The 18069-nt window shown below is 58.8% G+C and overlaps 2 protein-coding genes across 7 annotated transcripts; one reads left to right on the top strand and one right to left on the bottom strand.

Annotated features, from left to right (window-relative positions):
- Positions 1-4483, bottom strand: LOC123350075 (cytochrome P450 2C29-like). 6 transcript variants are annotated; one of them, XR_006573705.1, is made up of 5 exons: positions 4347-4483; positions 3922-4084; positions 3216-3365; positions 1304-1444; positions 1-358 (listed from the first exon to the last, which is right to left on the bottom strand). XR_006573705.1 is itself a non-coding variant. In XM_044988428.1 (4 exons), exons 1-3 carry the CDS (start codon positions 3953-3955, stop codon positions 1371-1373), a joined length of 258 nt encoding a protein of 85 aa, XP_044844363.1. In that variant the 5' UTR covers positions 3956-4053; the 3' UTR covers positions 1-358; positions 1304-1370. The 6 variants fall into 6 exon arrangements, 5 of the variants coding, with proteins under 5 accessions (XP_044844363.1, XP_044844365.1, XP_044844366.1 ...); XM_044988428.1 differs by lacking the exon at positions 4347-4483 and having other exon boundaries at positions 3922-4053; XM_044988430.1 differs by lacking the exon at positions 4347-4483 and having other exon boundaries at positions 1-353; positions 3922-4053.
- A 1913-nt stretch (positions 4484-6396) lies between these two features.
- On the top strand, positions 6397-17376 carry LOC123350071 (cytochrome P450 2F3-like). Its single transcript, XM_044988424.1, has 10 exons — positions 6397-6540; positions 8124-8815; positions 9528-9690; positions 10890-11039; positions 11534-11694; positions 12430-12606; positions 14351-14492; positions 14813-15000; positions 16098-16239; positions 17125-17376. Exons 2-10 carry the CDS (start codon positions 8639-8641, stop codon positions 17304-17306), a joined length of 1482 nt encoding a protein of 493 aa, XP_044844359.1. The 5' UTR covers positions 6397-6540; positions 8124-8638; the 3' UTR covers positions 17307-17376.
- The last annotated feature ends 693 nt before the right edge of the window (positions 17377-18069 follow it).

Here is an 18069-nt window from a genome sequence, read left to right as displayed (position 1 = left end):
TTTATTTTTAAGCAATTTATTTAATGTAACTCTTCACAGTTGCTGCTGGGTTTTACGCATTTTCCCCTGGTTGTATCAATTTAAATGTTCACAGTTGTGGGAAAGAAGTGTGGGGGGAGGCAGACAATGATTAGTTAATGACAACAGCTGATGAGATTCAAAGCTTTACGCCCTGCAAATCTGCAGCTTCGCACTCCCAGAAGTTCTCACGCAGCCTCTTGCTGGGAATTCGGATGCTCGTGTCTTTTCATCGGTTTGTGTGGGCAGCGAAATCGACACGGGCCAGTAGAAATCTCACCACGCCGCCCCTTCGTCTCGCTTACGCTGCAAAAATCAAATTCAACGTCCTCGTCCTTTTCTGCCCAGAGAACCCCAAGGAAGGAAAGCGACACAAGTCAGCAGTTTGCTTAATGAGGGTTTGTTTGCTACCCTGTGTCTCTTCCAGGGGCTTCTCGGCAGGGCTCAGAGCTCCTCTGGGTGGCCCGGGCTCAGGGCTCGCCCCTGGCCAGGCCTTGAGATTCCTCTGGCACCGACAGGCTGGCTGGGGTTCGGGGCTGCACTGACAGGCCAGCTGGCCAGCGAGAGTGGGGAGGCAGAAGGGGTGCTGGGAGGCGGGGCCTTAGGAAGAAGGGGCGGGGCCTCGAGTGGAAGGGGCGGGGCTTTGGGTGGAGGGGGGGGCAGGAGGTTAGCCTCCCTGAACTAGGGGTGCCGGCGCTGCCCATGGCCCTCGGCTTCACAGGGGGTTCGAGGCGGGGGCCGGGCGCGCTCTAGCGCGGGAGCAGCCGGAGTTCGTAGGGGTGGGGGATGCTCTGCACGGGGCTGGCGTCGAGGGCGCCCGGGCGGCGGTGAGGAAGAAGAGGAAGAGCTCCATGCGGGCCAGGCTCCAGCCCCAGCTCTGAGAGAGACCAGGGCACAGTCAGAGCAGGGAAACCGGACGGCTGGGCTCCACCCCTGCTCTAACCACTAGCCACCACTCCCCTCCTCGAGCTGGGAACAGAACCCGGGAGTCCTGGCTCCCAGCCACCCCTGCTCTAACCACCAGACCCCACTCCCCTCCCAGTGCCAGGCACAGAACCCAGGAGTCCTGGCTTCCAGACCCCCCCCCCACTAACCACTAGATCCCACTCCTCTCCCAGTGCCAGGCACAGAACCCAGAAGTCCTGCTCCCAGCCCCCCCTGCTCTAACCTCTAGACCCCACTCCCCTCCCAGAGCCGGGGAGAGAACCCAGGAGTCCTGACTCCCAGCCCACTGCTCTAACCACTAGGCATCACCCACTCCTGAATGTGGATCCACATATCTTACCTGCAGAGAACGGCATGAAGGCACTGTTCTTCTGGAAGTGCTGTTCCCATCCAGGAAATGCCGAGGGTCAAAGTCGTTTGGGCTTTTGAACTGACTTGTATCCTGGAGGACTGAGCTCAGCAAGGGGATGATGGTGGTGCCCTGGTAACAGAGAAAAACACCTGGGAGATGACGGGATGTGGCCAGAGCCAACACATCCTACCCTTAGACGTGGGGGAGCCCAGGGTCATCTTCCAATCATTTCCACCCCATGGCCCATCCCCTGTTGCTTAGCAATTGGCCTTCACTCTGTGCACATCCAGTGAAGCCGAGCAATCACCCGCCTGTGCAGAGGATGGACACCAGCTCGGGACAGCCAGGGCATCGTGTGGGTCGCCAGCCATGGGGATTGAACCTGGTACCTCTGGAGCTTAAGGCACAAAGTCCCTGCAGAGAATGCTAAAAGGTGCAGCTCCCTCAGTCAGCACTGGAGGGGACCGCGTGGGTGTGGGTTACAGTCGCATTAGGGCTGGTTGCAAATTTTCCATCAAAATGATGGAAAATGGAAGTTTTGACTAAACACAACGTTCATCAAAAATTCCTGTTTCCTTTTATCCCAGGGTGCTTCATGAGAAGCAGGATCCCGTATCTCAGGGTGGTGCTGACCGTCTCCGTCCCGGCGAAGAACAACTCCAGTGTCGTCATGACCAAGTTCTCGGTGGTGAACTCGGTGTCGGGGTTCTGCTTTTCCTGGGGGGCGGGCGAGGAGCACAGGGCTAAACAGAGACTGGGACAGTTCTTGGGGTACCCAGGACTGCGACCCCCCCCAGCCTCGAGCGACGGGGACCTTGCCAGTGCCGGCTAGGTGTGAGCACCCAAACAGCACCAGCCTGGGGTCCGTCCGAGGCCTCTCCTCCTTTGCCTGGCAGATGAACAATCCCTCAGTCCCCGAGTCCCCCGTGCTAGCCAGCCCCCGACACCGGCTCCTCACGGAAATCCCGGCCCCTCCACCGCTTTTCCCTTCAGACACCCAGGTAACAGGCCACCCAGGGAGCCCTTACAATAAAACGCAAGACACTTGATTTAAGGAAGAACAGAGGCTCCATCCGAAGCAAGAGGGAGTGACAGGAACCAAGGGTTACGATACAAGACAGCATCACCCAATGTGAAGACCAGGCCCCGTCGCGCCGGGCGCTGCCCAGACACAGGGTGAGATCAGGGCCCCGTCGCGCCGGGCGCCGCCCAGACCCCGGCCAAGATCAGGGCCCCGTCGCACCGGGCGCTGCCCAGACCCCGGCCGAGATCAGGGCCCCGTCGCGCCGGGCGCTGCCCAGACCCCGGCCGAGATCAGGGCCCCGTTGTGCCGGGCGCCGCCCAGACCCCAGCTGAGATCAGGGCTCCATCGTGCCGGGCGCCGCCCAGACCCCGGCCGAGATCAGGGCCCCGTCGTGCCGGGCGCCGCCCAGACCCCGGCCGAGATCAGGGCCCCGTCGTGCCGGGCGCTGCACACAATGTGACAGAGAACAGGGGTCCCCGTCACTTCAGGTGCTGCCCAGACACAGTGAAAGCCAGTTCCTGCCCCAAAGAGCTCCTAGTGTGAACAGACAAAGGACGGGGTTCTTATCCACATTGCAGAGAGTCGGGATATGAGGCCAAGAGCGAGGCAGAGACCAAGAACCTGTGACAGAGGCAGGAACCGGCCCCGGCGTTCTGAGTCCCAGCCCAGAGCCCATCCGTCCTCCCTTGGACTTGCTCTGAACTTGGCTGTCTTTAATCCTGGCTGGTCGCCTTCTCCACACGAGCTGCTGAGCTTGTGGCAGTGAGTTCCACTGGCTCATGGGGAGATCTGAGCAGAGCTGAACAGCCAGCGAGCAGGCTGAGGCGCTTGGGACGGGGGGCTCCGGTGACCGCAGGTGAGACAGGAAGCACCTACCCTTTGTGTTCCCGAGCTCCTCCACCAGGCACCAGACCTCCTCCTGGATCCGCTCCTCCTGGATCCGCTTCCCCGTGCCAAAGTTCCGCAGCGCAGTGAGGGAGAACCAACGCAGCTGCCACCACCGCTCCCCGTTGGCGAAGATAAGTCCTGGGGGGGGGGAGGAGGGAGGGTGAAGCAGGACAAAGTGTCCCCCGCTGACCGGGAGATGCTCAGGAAGGGATCGCCAAGGGACAGGCCCAAACAGATCCGTAACAGGATACCAGGGGGACACTGCAGGTCGGCACTGAGGGGCACCGGCAGAGCTGTGTATGTGGGGAGGGCAGGGCTGGGATACCAGGGGTGCTGCAGGTCAGGAGTGAGGAGCATCAGCAGAGCCTTAAAAAATGAAAGCTAAGATTCGCATCTCCCCGGGGAAAGAGGCCACTAACATTACCCCAGTTTTAGAGACTGGGGAAACTGAGGCACAGTGTGACATGTCCGAGATCACACAAGGAGTCAATGACAGAGCTGAAAATAGAGCCCAGATGCTCTGATTCCTAACCCCCTCCCCCTCATCTAACCACCAGCCCCCACTCTCCTCCCAGAGCTGGGGACAGAACCCAGGAGTCCTGGCCCCCAGCTTTAGCTATTAGACCATCTGTCTCTTCCATATCACACCCGCCTAGCTTGGGCACGTTCTGCCGGGAAGGAACATTTTCCTCACCAAACACTTTGACGATCCTCGCAGCTGTGGCCATGTTCCTCCTTCCCCCGAACTCCTTCCCATGGTCAACCAGGGCTTCCTTCACCGCCGTGTAGCCGCACAGCACCACGACCCGCTGCGAGCCCAGATGCAGGGTGAACACGGGGCCATACGTGTCTCAGACCTGAAACAGAGAGCGGGAAAGTCCGGGGTGGGGGAGCTGCCATGGGGCCCCCAGCAGCTGCTCTCCAAAACCGGCACTTGGCGTGCTGGGTGGGGGTGTGAGCCGCGCGCTTCTGCGGCTAGACCTGGACTCTGTGATGTTGGGCAAGTCACATCCAGTACATGGGCCTCCATTTCCCCCTCTGTAACACAGGGCGAATAATCCGGATTGCCTGGGGAGCTGGGCGCACTCTGAATTTTAACACGGCTCAGTGTAAACATACACATGTAGGAACCAAGGTCGTCGGCCATGCGGACCGGCTGGGGGGTTCTCTCCTGGGGATCAGGGACTCGGGCAAAGATCTGGGCGGAAAACCAGCAGAACGTGAGCTCCCAGCACGACGCTGGGGGCAAAAGGGCTCGTGCGATCCTGGGACACGTCCACGGGGGATTCACCAGTGGCAGCAGAGAGGTGATTTCCCCCGTGTCTGGCCCCGGTATGACCGCAGCCGGGATCCTGTGTCCGATTCTGGTGCCCACAATTCGAGAAAGACGCTCATCAGTTGGAGGGTCTCAGAGAAGAGCTGCGAGAATGAGCAACGGACTGGAAACCCTAGCAAAGCGCAGGAGAGCCCGGTCCATCGGTACCAACACGGGGCGCAGATATTTAACAACGAGCGAGCCGAGGAGGGGCTGACACAACCCGCCAGTGGGCGCAGTGTGTTCTCCAGGCCTGGCGGCCTTACATCGAGCCTGGCAGCTGCTGTAAAAGATCTGCCCTGGGAATTCTGCGGGGGCAGTTCTCTGCCCGGTGCCATCGGGGGCCGGACGAGACGGGGTCCCTTGGAATCTACGACCCCTTCCTCTGGCTGTGAGCTCCCGGCGGCAGGGCCTGCCTCTCCCTGGGGGTGGAGTCCTGGCACTGCCAGAGGCAAAGCGAACCTCCAGCCATTACCGGGCCCAAGGCAGTCCCCTGCGTGTCCGCGCCAGCCGCGAACCAGTGCCCGGACCGGGCCGTTTCCTGGAGGGGTTCGCTCCGTCTCCTGCTGCGTTTGCCACGCTCGCCCATTCTGCACCTTCATTTCCGGCTGGAAACGCCTCGGCTCCTTTCCTCCGGGAGCCCGGTGGGGAGAATTGGACGGGTCGCACGGAGAGCTGCCAGATCCTCGCACGGATCGTCACCACTATTGGGTGTATTACGGTAACACGGAGGTGACAGGCCCCGTGGAGGTGTAGTAAGAGACCATGGCCGGGGGGGTGTCAGGTCCACAATCAGGCAATAAAGCCCCCACCTAGGTCACCCCTGGGGAGGCTGAAGGGGGAACCTCGGCCGGGCTCCAAAAGCCCAAACTTCCACCGCTTGAGCCAAGCAACCACCCCTGCAAAGAATCGCAAACGTCCATCCTAGGCCCGGCCATGAGAGAGAACCAATGAGCTGCGCCGGGTCCCACATGAACCCTGGTGTGAGCTTCTGTACCGGGGGGGGGGCATAACCCCCATTATTCCTCGCGTCTAACTGGGATTCGCATCTAAAGCAGGCCGCGTGCAGTATCGGGGGATAGGCTCTGGCCGGCTGGAAGTCACTGTTCCATCCTTACACGTGTGTCATTAGTGCACGTGAAGTTCTGAGATTGTGAGGCGGACTGGCTCTCCCCAGCCCCGGGCGGCGAGGTACCCTGCCTTCAACGGGCTCCAGTGCTCTGCAGACCTCAGGGTTTGCAGCGCTCAGGGAAGGGGGTGGTGTGGTCAGTTTGACAGCTGGGGAAACTGAGGAAGAGAGGGGCAAAGTGACTTGGAATGATCACTAAACCCCACCACCCTGCCAGAGACAGGAGAGGAACCCAGGAGTTCTGACTCTCAGCTCTAACCACTAGACCTGACTCCCCTCCCAGAGCTGGGATAGAACCCAGGAGCTCTGGCTCCCAGCCCCCCTGCTCTAACCACTAGCCCCCACTCTCCTCCCAGGGCTGGGGAGAGAACCCAGGAGTCCTGGCTCCCAGCCCCACCTGCTCTAACCACCAGCCCCCACTCCCCTCCCAGAGCTGGGACAGAACCCAGGAGTCCTGGCTCCCAGCCCCCCCTGCTCTAACCCACTAGCCCCTACCCCCTCCCACAAGTGTGGTGAGAACCCAGAAAACCCAGGCGTCCTGACTCCCAGCCCCCCAGCCCCTGGCTCTAACCGCTAGACCCTGCTCCCTCCCAAGTGATGTCTGGCCCTGCGTAATGGTCATCCACCTTCAGGATTGATTTGGCCAGTGCCTTGGTGTCCAGCTGCAGGATGTTCCCGACGAAGGGAAGCGGTGTGGGACCCGGGGGGAGCTTCCTCCTCGCTCGCACCTTTCTCCACAAGGCAACCGACAGGAGGCATGAGCTGCAGAGCCCCAGGAGCGGAGCAAGGACTCCAGACAGCTCCATGGCGGAATGGGGCTCGGCCTCTCCGGCCGGGTGAGCTGCCCGAGCTGCCCGGTGGCAGGACAGGTAATAATTAACTGCTGGGCCGCTCGCCCAGACTATTGCAGTTACAGCTTCGCCCGCCGGATCCCTTTATCTTCCTGCCTCGGCTGGAGCGGGCGTCTCCTGCCAGCGTCAGTTCTGCCAGCGATTCGGTAGGGAAACATTGCTCAAGAGTGAGAGCCGTGTTAATTACACTATGGCTATTAGAGTATTACGGTAGAGCCTGGAGGACCCGGCAAAGACCGAGGTCTCATTGTGGGGGATCCTGTGGCCCGTAGCCAAGCCAGGGTCTCGCTGACTTCCAGGTGGGTTTCCCGATTCACTGCCTGTCAACACCCCATTGACTTCCTGTTGGCTCCTTATTGACTCCCCAGTGGCTCCATTGACTTCCTGTTGGCTCCTTATTGACTCCCCAGTGGCTCCATTGACTTCCTGTTGGCTCCTTATTGACTCCCCAGTGGCTCCATTGACTTCCTGTTGGCTCCTTATTGACTCCCCAGTGGCTCCATTGACTTCCTGTTGGCTCCTTATTGACTCCCCAGTGGCTCCATTGACTTCCTGTTGATGTCCCATTGATGTCCCGTTCACTTCCTGTTGACTCCCCATTGACTTCCCCTTGGCCCCTTTGACTCCTTGTTGACTCCCCACCGACTTCCCAGTGACTTCCCCGAGCTCTGCCCCAGCAACGTAACGGCTGAGCAAAAACTGACTCCAGCCTTCACTACTGGGCCCATATTCAATTGTCTCCCAACCAAGGGGGGGGTCCCAGGAACCCGAACTCCACCCTGAGCCCCCCCCCTTGGTTGGGAGACAATTGAATATGGGCCCAGTAGTGAAGGCTGGAGTCAGTTTTTGCTCAGCCGTTACGTTGCTGGGGCAGAGCTCGGGGAAGTCACTGGGAAGTCGGTGGGGAGTCAAAAAGGAGTCAAAGGGGCCAAGTGTGGGGCCCGGCCCGCGCCGCGCGACGCCCCGGGGGGCGTATCTGAAGACGCCGGCCCTGCTCAGTTACCCTCGGGGAAGGGAGCGCTCTAGGGGAGACAGACGTGTGTGCTGCTAAAATCCTTTTGCTCTGAAACGTTTGGTCTCCTGCTAAAACAAACCCCACTCTGGGTCTGAGCAGAGTTGTGCAAAGAAGGGAGGTTTTTCAGCTCACTCACAGGTCAGAAAAACTGGTGAAAAAACACTTTTTTCCTTTTTACCATTTTTTAAAAATCTAATCGCATGTCCCCTCCTGCCACTTGAGGGCAGGGGAAAGTGGAACCATTAACGGAAGGGAAAGGGGTGGTGTCTGGCCGTAGAATCACCCTCCTCCCTCCTATGAAATGGCTTAGCAGTGAACTCCGGACACCAGCTGCGGTGAGATACGATGGACGAGCAGCTCTGCCTTTGGCTGTCAGGTTGCCCCCGCTGTGAATCTCTCTGTGTCCCACTTCCCCGTCTGTAAAGATCTTGTTATTTCTTTCACCAGATCGCGCCGTGCACTGTTTTAGTAGCGCCTAAGGCCTCCAACCGAGTTCAAGACGCCGTTTGGCTACAGCCAGACTCCAACCTAAAGAGATTTCATCCTGAACCGACAAACGCGGGAGCCTATACTCTCTGTTTTACAGGTGGGGAAACTGAGGCACAGAGCGAGCCAGTGACGCACCGAAGGAGCTGGTGGTAGTTGGTCCTCCCATAGTGAATAAAGTGCTCGTGTGGCAGAATCCTTACTGGTGACTAACGCCCCAGCCCGTTGTCACCCACCATAGAAACACACCTCAGCCCACGCTGAGTCCTTCCCTCGCCCGGAGCCGAGGCAACCGAGTCCACCATGCAGAGGACACGGCGGGTCTTGCTCCCTCAGCTCAGTCCGCGGAGGCTTGCGAGCGAGGTCGTGCGTTCAAGCCCCCACTGAGGAGCTGTTCCAGGTGGTCACCATGGATGGTGCAAGGGGCCCCGGGGGGAAATTCCAAATTTCGCCATCCAGCAGAGTTTGCAATGATTTACCCAGAGCTGTGATGCAAAGAGGGGCGTTATCAGCAAGGCCCCTGGGGGCGGGGGGCTATATAGACAGGGTTCATGCCAGCATCAGCCAGGGTCTAACTAACACGAAGAGCAGCAGAGCAGACAGGCCGGCTCCAGGATGGATTCCAGTGGGACCCTCAGCATCCTCCTGGCAATGTGCATCATGGGCTTGTTACTGCTCTCAACCCGGAAGAAGAAAAGCTGGCGCAACCTGCCGCCCGGGCCGCCCCCCGTCCCGTTCCTGGGGAACATGCTGCAGGTGGAGGTGAAGGAGCTGATAAAGTCTCTGCGGAAGGTGAGCCGGGCCTCGGTTTGCTCGGTATTATGGTTCGAGTGGGCAGAAACGAGGCTTTTCATAGACTCATAGAAATGGGTGGCCGGACGCGACCTCAAGGCGGGCGTCTGGGCCCAGAGCCTCACAGGCATTTGGGGGCCGAACCCTCGTGGAGTTCAGCAAAACAAAAACCCTTTGTCTCAAAAATGGAATTCTCTTTGTCACCCAGCTTGAATTATTATTAGTATCGCAGGGGAACTCAGGAGCCTAGACTCTGAGAATGCCCCACGCTGCTCCACCCACCAGACCCCACTCCCCTCCCAGAGCTGAGGAGAGAACTCAGGAGTCCTGGCTCCCAGCCCCCCTGCTCTAACCCCTAGTCCCCACTCCCCTCCCAGAGCTGGGGAGAGAACCCAGGAGTCCAGGCTCTCAGCCCCCGCTGCTCCACCAATTAGACCCCACTCCCCTCCCAGAGCTGGGGAGAGAACCCAGGAGTCCTGGCTCCCAGGCCCCCAGCACTGCACAGATACAGCATTGGGGGCAGGCCCTGCTCCCAGCGAGTTCGCAGTCGGATCAGACAAAGGGTAGGAGGAGAAACAGAAGGGGAAATGACTTGTCGAAGTCAGACAGCACGTAAGTGGCAGGAACCCAGGTGTCCTGACTCCCGGCCACGCGCCCTGAGCGCTGACCTTGCAGCCGGGGGTTAACAGCCGCCTTCCTTTACTCCGTCCAGCTCAGCGAAACCTACGGCCCGATCTACACCTTTCACCTGGGCTCCCGGCCCTGCGTGGTGCTCTCTGGGTACAAGGTGCTGAAGGAAGCCCTGATCGATAAGGCCGAGGAGTTCAGCGGCAGAGGAGCCTTCCCGGCAGTGCAGATGTGGAGTCACGGGAATGGTGAGGCACGGGCGGACACCCACACGGCTCAGTCTCCTGGCCCCTGGCTCTGGAATCGTACCACAGACGGGTGTGAAACCCCGGGGCAGCGATCACGGACGATTCCCCGTCCATTTCCCCTTCCTCAGAGAGACCTCGCTCATTAGTGGTTAGAGCAGGGGGGGCCGGGAGCCAGGCCCCCTGGGTTCTCTACCCAGGTCAGGAAGGGGAGTGGTGTCCAGTGAGTTGGAGCCAGGAGTCAGGACTCCTGGGTTCTATCCCCAGGTCACAGAAAGCAGTGGTGTCTAGTGTGTGGTGCCTAAGGATGGCCAGGCTAGGTCAGACCAATGATCTGTCTGGTCCAGTAACCTGTCTTTGACAGCCGCCGGTGCCAGCTGCTTCAGAGGGAATGAACAGAACAGGGCAGTTATCGAGTGACCCATTCCCTGTCATCCGCTTCTGGCAGTCAGAGGTTTAGGGGCCACCCAGAGCACAGGGTTGTGTCCCTGACCATCCTGGCTAATAGCCGTTGATGGACCTGTCCTCCAGGAACTGAACTAGTTGTTTTTTTGAGCCCAGTTATACTTCACACCATCCCCTGGCGAGGAGTTCCACAAGTTGTCCGTGTTGGGTGCAGAAGTCCTTCCTTTTGTTTGTTTAAAACCTGATGATTATTAATTATTTCACCCCAGGTTCTTGTTAAGTGAAGGGGTAAATAACACGTCCCTATTCACCTTCTCCACACCTGTCATGATTTTATAGAGCTCTGTCATATCCCCCCTTGGTCGTCTCTTTTCCAAGCTGAACAGTGCCAGCCTGATTACTCTCTCTGCACACAGCAGCCGTTCCAAAGCCCTCAGCATTTCTGCTGCCCTTCTCTGAACCTTTTCCAATTCCAATAGAGCTTTTTGGAGATGGGGCGACCACATCTGCCTGCAGTATTCAACCTGTGGACGTCCCATGGATTTATATAGAGGCAACATGATATTTTCTGTCCTATTATCTCTCCCTTTCTTAATGATTCCCAACGTTCTGTTTCCTTTTTTGATGCCGCTGCACAGTGAGTGGATGTTTGCAGAGAACTATCCACAGTGACTCCAAGATCTCTGTCTTGCGTGGTAACAGCCCACAGACCTGATCGCTGTGTATGGAGAGCTGGGATTATGTTGTCCACTGCGTGTTGCTTCTGCAATAATCAGCACTGAATTTCCTTTGCCCAGGGATTGTCTACGGCACCGGGGAGCGGTGGCGGCAGCTGCGCCGATTTGCCATCACCACCTTCAAGAACTTCGGCATGGGGAAGAGGAGCATGGAGGAGCGGATCAAGGAGGAGGCCCAGTACCTGGTGTCCGAGTTCCGGAAAACAGAAGGTTCGGTTCCGTTCACGGATGAGCCGGGCAGGGGAGGGGCAGTGACCAGGAAACCCAGAGATCCAGGACCCAAACATTGCATCCTGATGCAAACACTGGGGATCTGCCCCCAGTCTGCACAAACCTACTTAGGTTCTTTGGCAGGGGGAGCCAGGACGCCTGGGTTCTATCCCGGCTCAGGGAGGGGCGTGGGGTCTAGTGGTTAGAGCAGGGGGAGGGGCCTAGGACTCCTGGGTTCTGCATCTGGGTACAGCTTGTCATCTCCTGGGTCGAGCTGGGAGTCAGGAACACCGGATTCCATTCCACTGATTCTGTGACCTGGGCTGGGTCAGTGCCCGGCTCTGTGCCTCAGTTTCCCCATCTGACAGGCAGTGGGAACCCCTGCTTGCCAGGGAAAAGTGCGGCTAAATTAATTTAGGGTCTTTTGAGATCCCTGGAGACAGCTGAGGCCACAAGGCCTGGGGTTAACAGCAGGCCCTCGCTCTCCCCTCTAGGCAAAGCCTTTGACCCCACCTTCTTCCTGAGCTGCGCTGGCTCCAACATCATCTGCACCCTGGTCTTCGGGGAGCGTTTCGAATACACCGACGAGACGTTCCTCACTCTGCTCAACTTGATCAACAGCAACTGGAAACTCATGAGCTCCACCTGGGGGCAGGTGAGAGAGGATTCGGAATGGGGGGGGCTCCTCTCCCAGCCCACGATACAGCCCTGAGACCCTCACTTGACAATTCCTGCATCCAGCCCATACCTGATGGGTGAGCTGGCCGGTGTCTTTCAGGGTTGCCTTAAAGACTCCCCATGCCAGAGACACCAGCCCATCCCCAGGGCTAATCACCCTGACAATTCAATGTTTGCTCTTTATTTCCTGTCTGGATTTCTCTGCCTTCAGCCTCCTGCCTTTAGAGCTCACTCAGCCTTTGTCTGCTAGATTAGCGATCCCTCCGCGGTCCGAAATCTCCCCCCCGGAGGTACGTACGGACCGTGCTGCAGTCGCCTTCTCTTGGAGAAGCTACAGACATGGCACTTCCTCTTGCTGCGAGGCAGGTTTTCCAGACCGCGAGTCGTCTTCCTCTGGCCGCTCTCCACGGCCTGTGTGCAGGGCGGGCCCCAGGCTGGACACAGGATTCCAGTCTCACTCATGCCCCATAGCACGGTCGCACGACCACGCTACCCCTACTCTGCTTCTCCAGCCAGGGACCCCAGCCCAGTCTGCCCAGAAACCCTTGATCAAGATTTGGCCAGAACAGCCATGACCACGAGTCCTCAAGCCGAGGGCCGGTGGGAGATCCACGCGCCGCTGCTGTCCCTAGACGGGAACACGGCCCCTGGCTGTGTCCCGGGAGAACAGAGCCACTAACAGGTCTGTCCCCTCCCCCCGGCTTCTTTCCAGTTGCTGTTCACGTTCCCCAAGATCATGAGACACGTCCCCGGGCCCCACAGGCAAATCTACAAGAACTACCTGAAGCTGGCGGCTTTCGTGGGCGAGCAGCTGAAGATGCATAAAGAGATCCTGGATCCCAACAACCCGCGGGATTTCATTGACTGCTTCCTCATCAAAATCCAGCAGGTAGCCATCCTGGCCAGCAGGAGAACCCCCCCGAGCTGGCCCCAGCCCGAACAATAGCAAAAAGGGTGCCGCTCCCAGCAAACTACCAACTGCTGGTCACACACCTTCAACCCGGCCCCAAAGCCCAGAATTCCACCACTTGAGCTGCGGGACAATCCCATTCCTTGGCAGCAGTAGTAAGCTGTTACCCTCTCGCTGGATCAGCCAAAAGAGGGTGCCAGGACGCATCTTCCCCAGGGGCAAAAATCTGTCTGGGGGTTGGTCCTGCTTTGAGCAGGGGGTTGGACTAGAGACCTCCCGAGGTCCCTTCCAACCCTGAGATTCTAGGATTTCACGTGGGCTGGATTTGAAGCAGAGATGGGTGAATTTGATAGCAGGGAACTTATGTTCCTAATTGTTCCTTCTAGTTCTACGTTCCTAATTTAGTGGAGTCGCAGGGGGACCTGAGTTATGAAGCTCCCACACTATTTTTTGAATGGGCTGGGTTGGGTTTTAAAAACTGGTTGGGGTTTGCTGGTCCTTTTCCACTTCATTTGAAAGAATTGGTGGATTTAAAAAGGGATTGGGGGGTGGGGGGTGAGGAGAGAGAGAGTCTCCATGCACACGGGGGATGGCAGCAGGCTGCACAGAATTCTCTGAGTTGGAATCTGACAAGTCACTGTGGTCGCAAAATACTTGCAAGAAAACACCAGTCGATCTTTCACGAGCACAAGCCATGAAGAGCAGAGCTGACGGTTGGTTCAGGGCCTGAAACGAGAAAAAAACATTGGTTTGGTTCAAACCAAAACTGGATTTTTTAAAAATTGTTCTTGCTGAAACAAACAAAAAAAATAGTTTCAGGTCAAACTGAATGTTTCATTCAACCCAAATCATTTTTATTAGTCTTGTTTCATGTAGTTTCAGGACATTTTCAGGTGTCTTTGCCTTTTCTTCTTTTTCAATGAAACTCCATTTTGAAATGAAAAATCGAAGTGACCCATTCTGAAACAGCTGAAATGAGCCGTTTCAACATTTCCTGGGGAAAAAATCTTATTGTTTTTGGCCAAAACTATTTGCTGGATTCAACCGAAATTTGCAAACAGTTCTGGTGCCCTGAAAAGGCGACTATTTGCCGGGGGCGGGGGGGATTGTCCATCTCTACGCAAGAGGCCCTCAATTGTACAACTGATCCAGTCAACAGCACCGCTGAGCAGGTCAGCTGTGATGCAGAGGGAGAGCTCCTCCCGCTAAGCCAATCGCACGCCAGAACCCAGAGCTCCAGGCCCCACACCCAGCCCCACTTCGCTTAGGAGCCTCACACAGAGCTGGGTGGGAAACAGATTTTTCTGTTTCTTGGCAATTTTGAAAGAAATCAGGAGGAAAAGAATTGAAACTTCCTGCCAAATCGAAAAGTCGGGAACGTTTTCCTTTCATTTTGATTTTGACCATCAAACACTTTACATGTTTTTTCCTTCCTAAAATTAAAGGACGTGTTGAAACAAAGTCGTTTCAAACCAAAACGAAGGAAACGTTGCGACTTTCCCCCTCCGATGTTCTTTTAACGCCCAACGTGGTAAAATCGATGCAAAGTGGCCGGGTGCTTCAGTGCGGCCTGTTTGCCGAATAAAAGTTGCAGCTGAAAAGTTTCACTTAACTGTAGGAAATCTCCCCCAATGGGGTCACACACCCCCAGAGAGAATCCTAGTACGTGGTGGTGTCTCACACCCACACACCCACTAAACGTTCTCGCATCCTTCCTCCACAGGAAAAGAACAACCCCAACACACACTTTAACGACGAGACGATGTCTAAAACCACCGTGAACCTGTTCTTCGCCGGGACGGAGACCGTCAGCTCCACCTTGAGATACGGGCTCCGCATCTTACTCCGACACCCTGAGATAGAAGGTAGCCCCGGGGCGGAGGGATGAAGAATTCCCAGAGGCCGGGAGTATCCCAGCGTAGGTGGGGGGGAGACGGGGGCAGGAGGGGCTCACGTGTGTAACTCACCCAAAGAGACTTGCTGGTTCAATGTCCCCAGCCCTAGCTCCATGGGCGTCAGTGGGGCCGGATCTGAGCTGGCGCCCAGGGGAGGCCCGGGTCCCCCGCCGGCGTCTCTGCAGGCTGCAACGACGTGATGTGGAGCAACACCAGCGAGGCTCCTGGCCCTGGGCCTTTATATCGGGTGCTGACCCTGCCCCGGCCTGACCCTGCCCCCTTCCCTCCAGAGAAGCTGCACGAGGAGATCGACCGGGTGATCGGCCCCCACCGCAGCCCCTGCATGGAGGACCGGAGCCGGATGCCCTACACGGACGCCGTCCTCCACGAGATCCAGCGCTTCGCGGACATCGTCCCCATGGGCGTGCCCCACACCGTCACCCGGGACATTCAGTTCCGCGGCTACACGCTGCCCAAGGTAGGTGGGGCCCCCCCACGCGGGAGCCTGGGGGCTGCTCTGACCTGCGCTGGGCAAGGACGGCTGCAGGGGCTGAAATCACAGACTGGGAGGGCACCCCAGCCCCACCCCTTCCCCCAACCACACCCCTTCTCACTAGCCACGCCCCTTCTCCAACCACACCCCCTTTCATTGACCACACCCCTTTCACCAGCCAAGCCCCTTTTCACTAACCACGCCCCATTCTACAACCCCACCCCTTCTCACTAGCCACACCCCTTCCTCAACCACACCCCTTTTCACTAACCACGCCCCATTCTACAACCACACCCCTTTTCATTGGCCACCCCCCTTCTCCAACCACACCCCTTCTCACTAGCCACGCCCCTTCTCCGAGCACACCTTCTCACTAGCCACGCCCCTTCTCCAACCACACCCCTTTTCATTGGCCACCCCCCTTCTCCAACCACACCCCTTCTCACTAGCCACGCCCCTTCTACAACCACACCCCTTCTCGCTAGCCACGCCACCTTCTCCAACCACACCCCTTTTCATTGGCCACCCCCTTCTCCAACCACACCCCTTCTCACTAGCCACGCCCCCTTCTCCAACCACACCCCTTTTCACTAGCCACGCCCCTTCCCCCAATCACACCCCTTTTCACTAGCCACGCCCTCTTCTTCAACAATACCCCTTCTAACTACCCACGCCCCCTTATTCACCCCACCCCCTTTTCATTAGCCACGCCCCTTATCAAACCACGCCCCTTTCACTAGCCACGCCACCTTCTCCAACCACGCCCCATTCACTAGCCACGCCCCCTTTCCCTGCCCCACCTGCAGTAGGCTTGGTGGCAGAGCTCAGCCCACAGGAGGCGCTGTGGGCTGGAGCGAGCTGACCTGGGGCGGTGAAGCCAGCCCCGCAGCCCGCTTGCAGGGCATGTGGCCATCTCCAAGCCCTCGTCCCGGCCTAGAGTGATCAGATCGCAAGTGTGAAAAGTCACGGGCGGGGGGAGGGGAGATAGTCGCCTCTAGAAGACAAAGCCCCTAATATCAGGAAGGGCCCAGTAATATCGGGAGATCTGGGTCTCATGGCTGCACCCCCTGCCGGCTCCGCAGGACTTGAACATCATCCCGCTGCTGTGCACGGCCCAGGCTGACCCCACCCAGTTCAAGAACCCCACCTGCTTCGACCCCTCCCACTTCCTGGACGAGAACGGGCGCTTCCGGAGGAACGACGCCTTCATGGCCTTCTCGGCAGGTAGCGCCACTGGGGCAGAGCCGGGCCGGGGGCACCGCCAGGACACTGGAGAGCAGGAGCCTCTGCCATTGCTGTGGGCAGAGTGAGCCCCCCCCCACAGCCAGGACTCCTGGGTTCTCTCCCCGGCTCTGGGAGGGGAGTGGGGGCTGGTGGTTAGAGCAGGGGTGGCTGGGAGCCAGGACTCCTGGGTTCTCTCCCCGGCTCTGGGACGGGAGTGGGGGCTGGTGGGTTAGAGCAGGGGGGGCTGGGAGCCAGGGCTCCTGGGTTCTCTCCCCAGCTCTGGGAGGGGAGTGGGGGCTGGTGGTTAGAGCAGGGGTGGCTGGGAGCCAGGACTCCTGGGTTCTCTCCCCAGCCCTGGGAGGGGAGGGGAGGGGAGGGGAAGGGGGGCTGGTGGTTAGAGCGGGGGGGGGGGCTGGGAACCAGGACTCCTGGGTTCTCTCCCCGGCTCTGGGAGGGGAGTGGGGGCTGGTGGTTAGAACAGGGGTGGCTGGGAGCCAGGACTCCTGGGTTCTCTCCCCGGCTCTGGGAGGGGAGTGGGGGCTGGTGGTTAGAGCAGGGGTGGCTGGGAGCCAGGACACAGCTCTGAGGAGCAGCCTCCTGTCACCACGCAGGATCATGCCCCCCGCCCCCGTTAACTGACGCCAGCGTCGCCCCAGCAGCTTCCAGGGACTCGCCAAGGCTTGACGCTGGCACAGCCCCGCCCGGCCCCCCCCCCCCGGACATTTCCCCATGATACACCCCCCAGGCCAGCTCCCTGCGTGGACCCTCCCCCCTGGCAGGGCTCGCGGCTGTCACTGAGCGGCGGGGAGACGGGCGGCTGGGGCTGGGGTGAGGCCGGGCAGGCCGGCTCCGTTTCCCCAGCGCCTCGGCCTCTCTCCCTTACAGGGAAGCGGGTCTGCTTGGGCGAGAGCTTGGCCCTCATGGAACTGTTCATCTTCCTCACCGCCATCCTGCAGAACTTCACCCTCCAGGCCCTGGTGGCGCCCGCGGAGATCGACATCACGCCCGAGTCCAGCGGCCTGGGGAGCATCCCGCGGCCCTACCAGTTCTGCCTCTTTCCCCGCTGAGCTCCGCCTCCCAGCCCCCCCCGGCTGCTCCCCCCCTTCGCTCCCCAATAAAGTGACCTGCCTTTCGCCAGCTCGCATCCCGCTCGGTGGGTTTTCCTGAAGGGCTGTGCAGGGAAAAGCCCCATAACGCCCAACGTCAGCGAGGCCACAGGAGCGGTCTTGCACCCCAACTCTGAAACCATCCCTTGGGGGATCCCCCTTCCGTGCCAGCCCCCCCCAGGGGGTCCCGCCTGTGAGCTCTGCCCATGGAGTCCAACCGCGCTAGACTCCCAGGCTGAGATTTGTCCGCTCATCCGGGAGCAACGCAAGCTCCCCGAGCGTCTGCAGTGAGGCCCAGCAGCCTTTTCACAGCAGACACGGGTCTAGTAGTCACCTGGGACGTCGCACAGAGATTTTCAAACCTTTGGCAGGGCCTGTGTTCTGGACCCTATGTATCTCAGAGCAGCCTCGGGGCTGCTCTAACTAGAGATGGACATTTCCCCCCCACTTCCCTGGTGAAAATTTGACAAGGAGAGGGGAGGGGGTGAAATGTGTCATCAACATTTTCCCACAGAAAAGTGTGATTTTGGGGAGGAGGGGATCAAAACCAGAAATATGTTGAGTCAGGAGTGCCTCATGGGAGTTGTAGTTCAGGTGGCTCATGGGCCCCCATCCCTCCATAGGCCAATCTCCCCAGGAGGACTACATTTCCCATGATGCACCCTGGTGTTCCCCTATGTTGAGAAGGAAAAGTTTCAGCCAGCCCAGGTTCTAACTCACGTTC

The sequence above is a fragment of the Mauremys mutica genome, chromosome 15 (genome assembly GCF_020497125.1).
Source record: "Mauremys mutica isolate MM-2020 ecotype Southern chromosome 15, ASM2049712v1, whole genome shotgun sequence".
Taxonomy (NCBI): domain Eukaryota; kingdom Metazoa; phylum Chordata; order Testudines; family Geoemydidae; genus Mauremys; species Mauremys mutica.
Note: the sequence above shows the minus strand (reverse complement) of the source record. Positions and strands in the feature narration are given on the sequence as shown.

What these genes read in the sequence shown, in the direction of transcription:
- LOC123350075 (XM_044988427.1), bottom strand. Translation starts at nt 1,987, where the DNA reads ATGACGACACTGGAGTTGTTCTTCGCCGGGACGGAGACG. An exon ending in TCTTCGCCGGGACGGAGACG is followed by an intron (nt 1,445 to 1,948) that starts GTCAGCACCACC and finishes CTCTGTTACCAG; the next exon opens with GGCACCACCATCATCCCCTT. An exon ending in CTTCATGCCGTTCTCTGCAG is followed by an intron (nt 354 to 1,303) that starts GTAAGATATGTG and finishes TGGGCAGAAAAG; the next exon opens with GACGAGGACGTTGAATTTGA.
- LOC123350071 (XM_044988424.1), top strand. Translation starts at nt 8,639, where the DNA reads ATGGATTCCAGTGGGACCCTCAGCATCCTCCTGGCAATGTGCATCATG. An exon ending in CGAGTTCCGGAAAACAGAAG is followed by an intron (nt 11,040 to 11,533) that starts GTTCGGTTCCGT and finishes TCTCCCCTCTAG; the next exon opens with GCAAAGCCTTTGACCCCACC. An exon ending in CTTCATGGCCTTCTCGGCAG is followed by an intron (nt 16,240 to 17,124) that starts GTAGCGCCACTG and finishes TCTCCCTTACAG; the next exon opens with GGAAGCGGGTCTGCTTGGGC.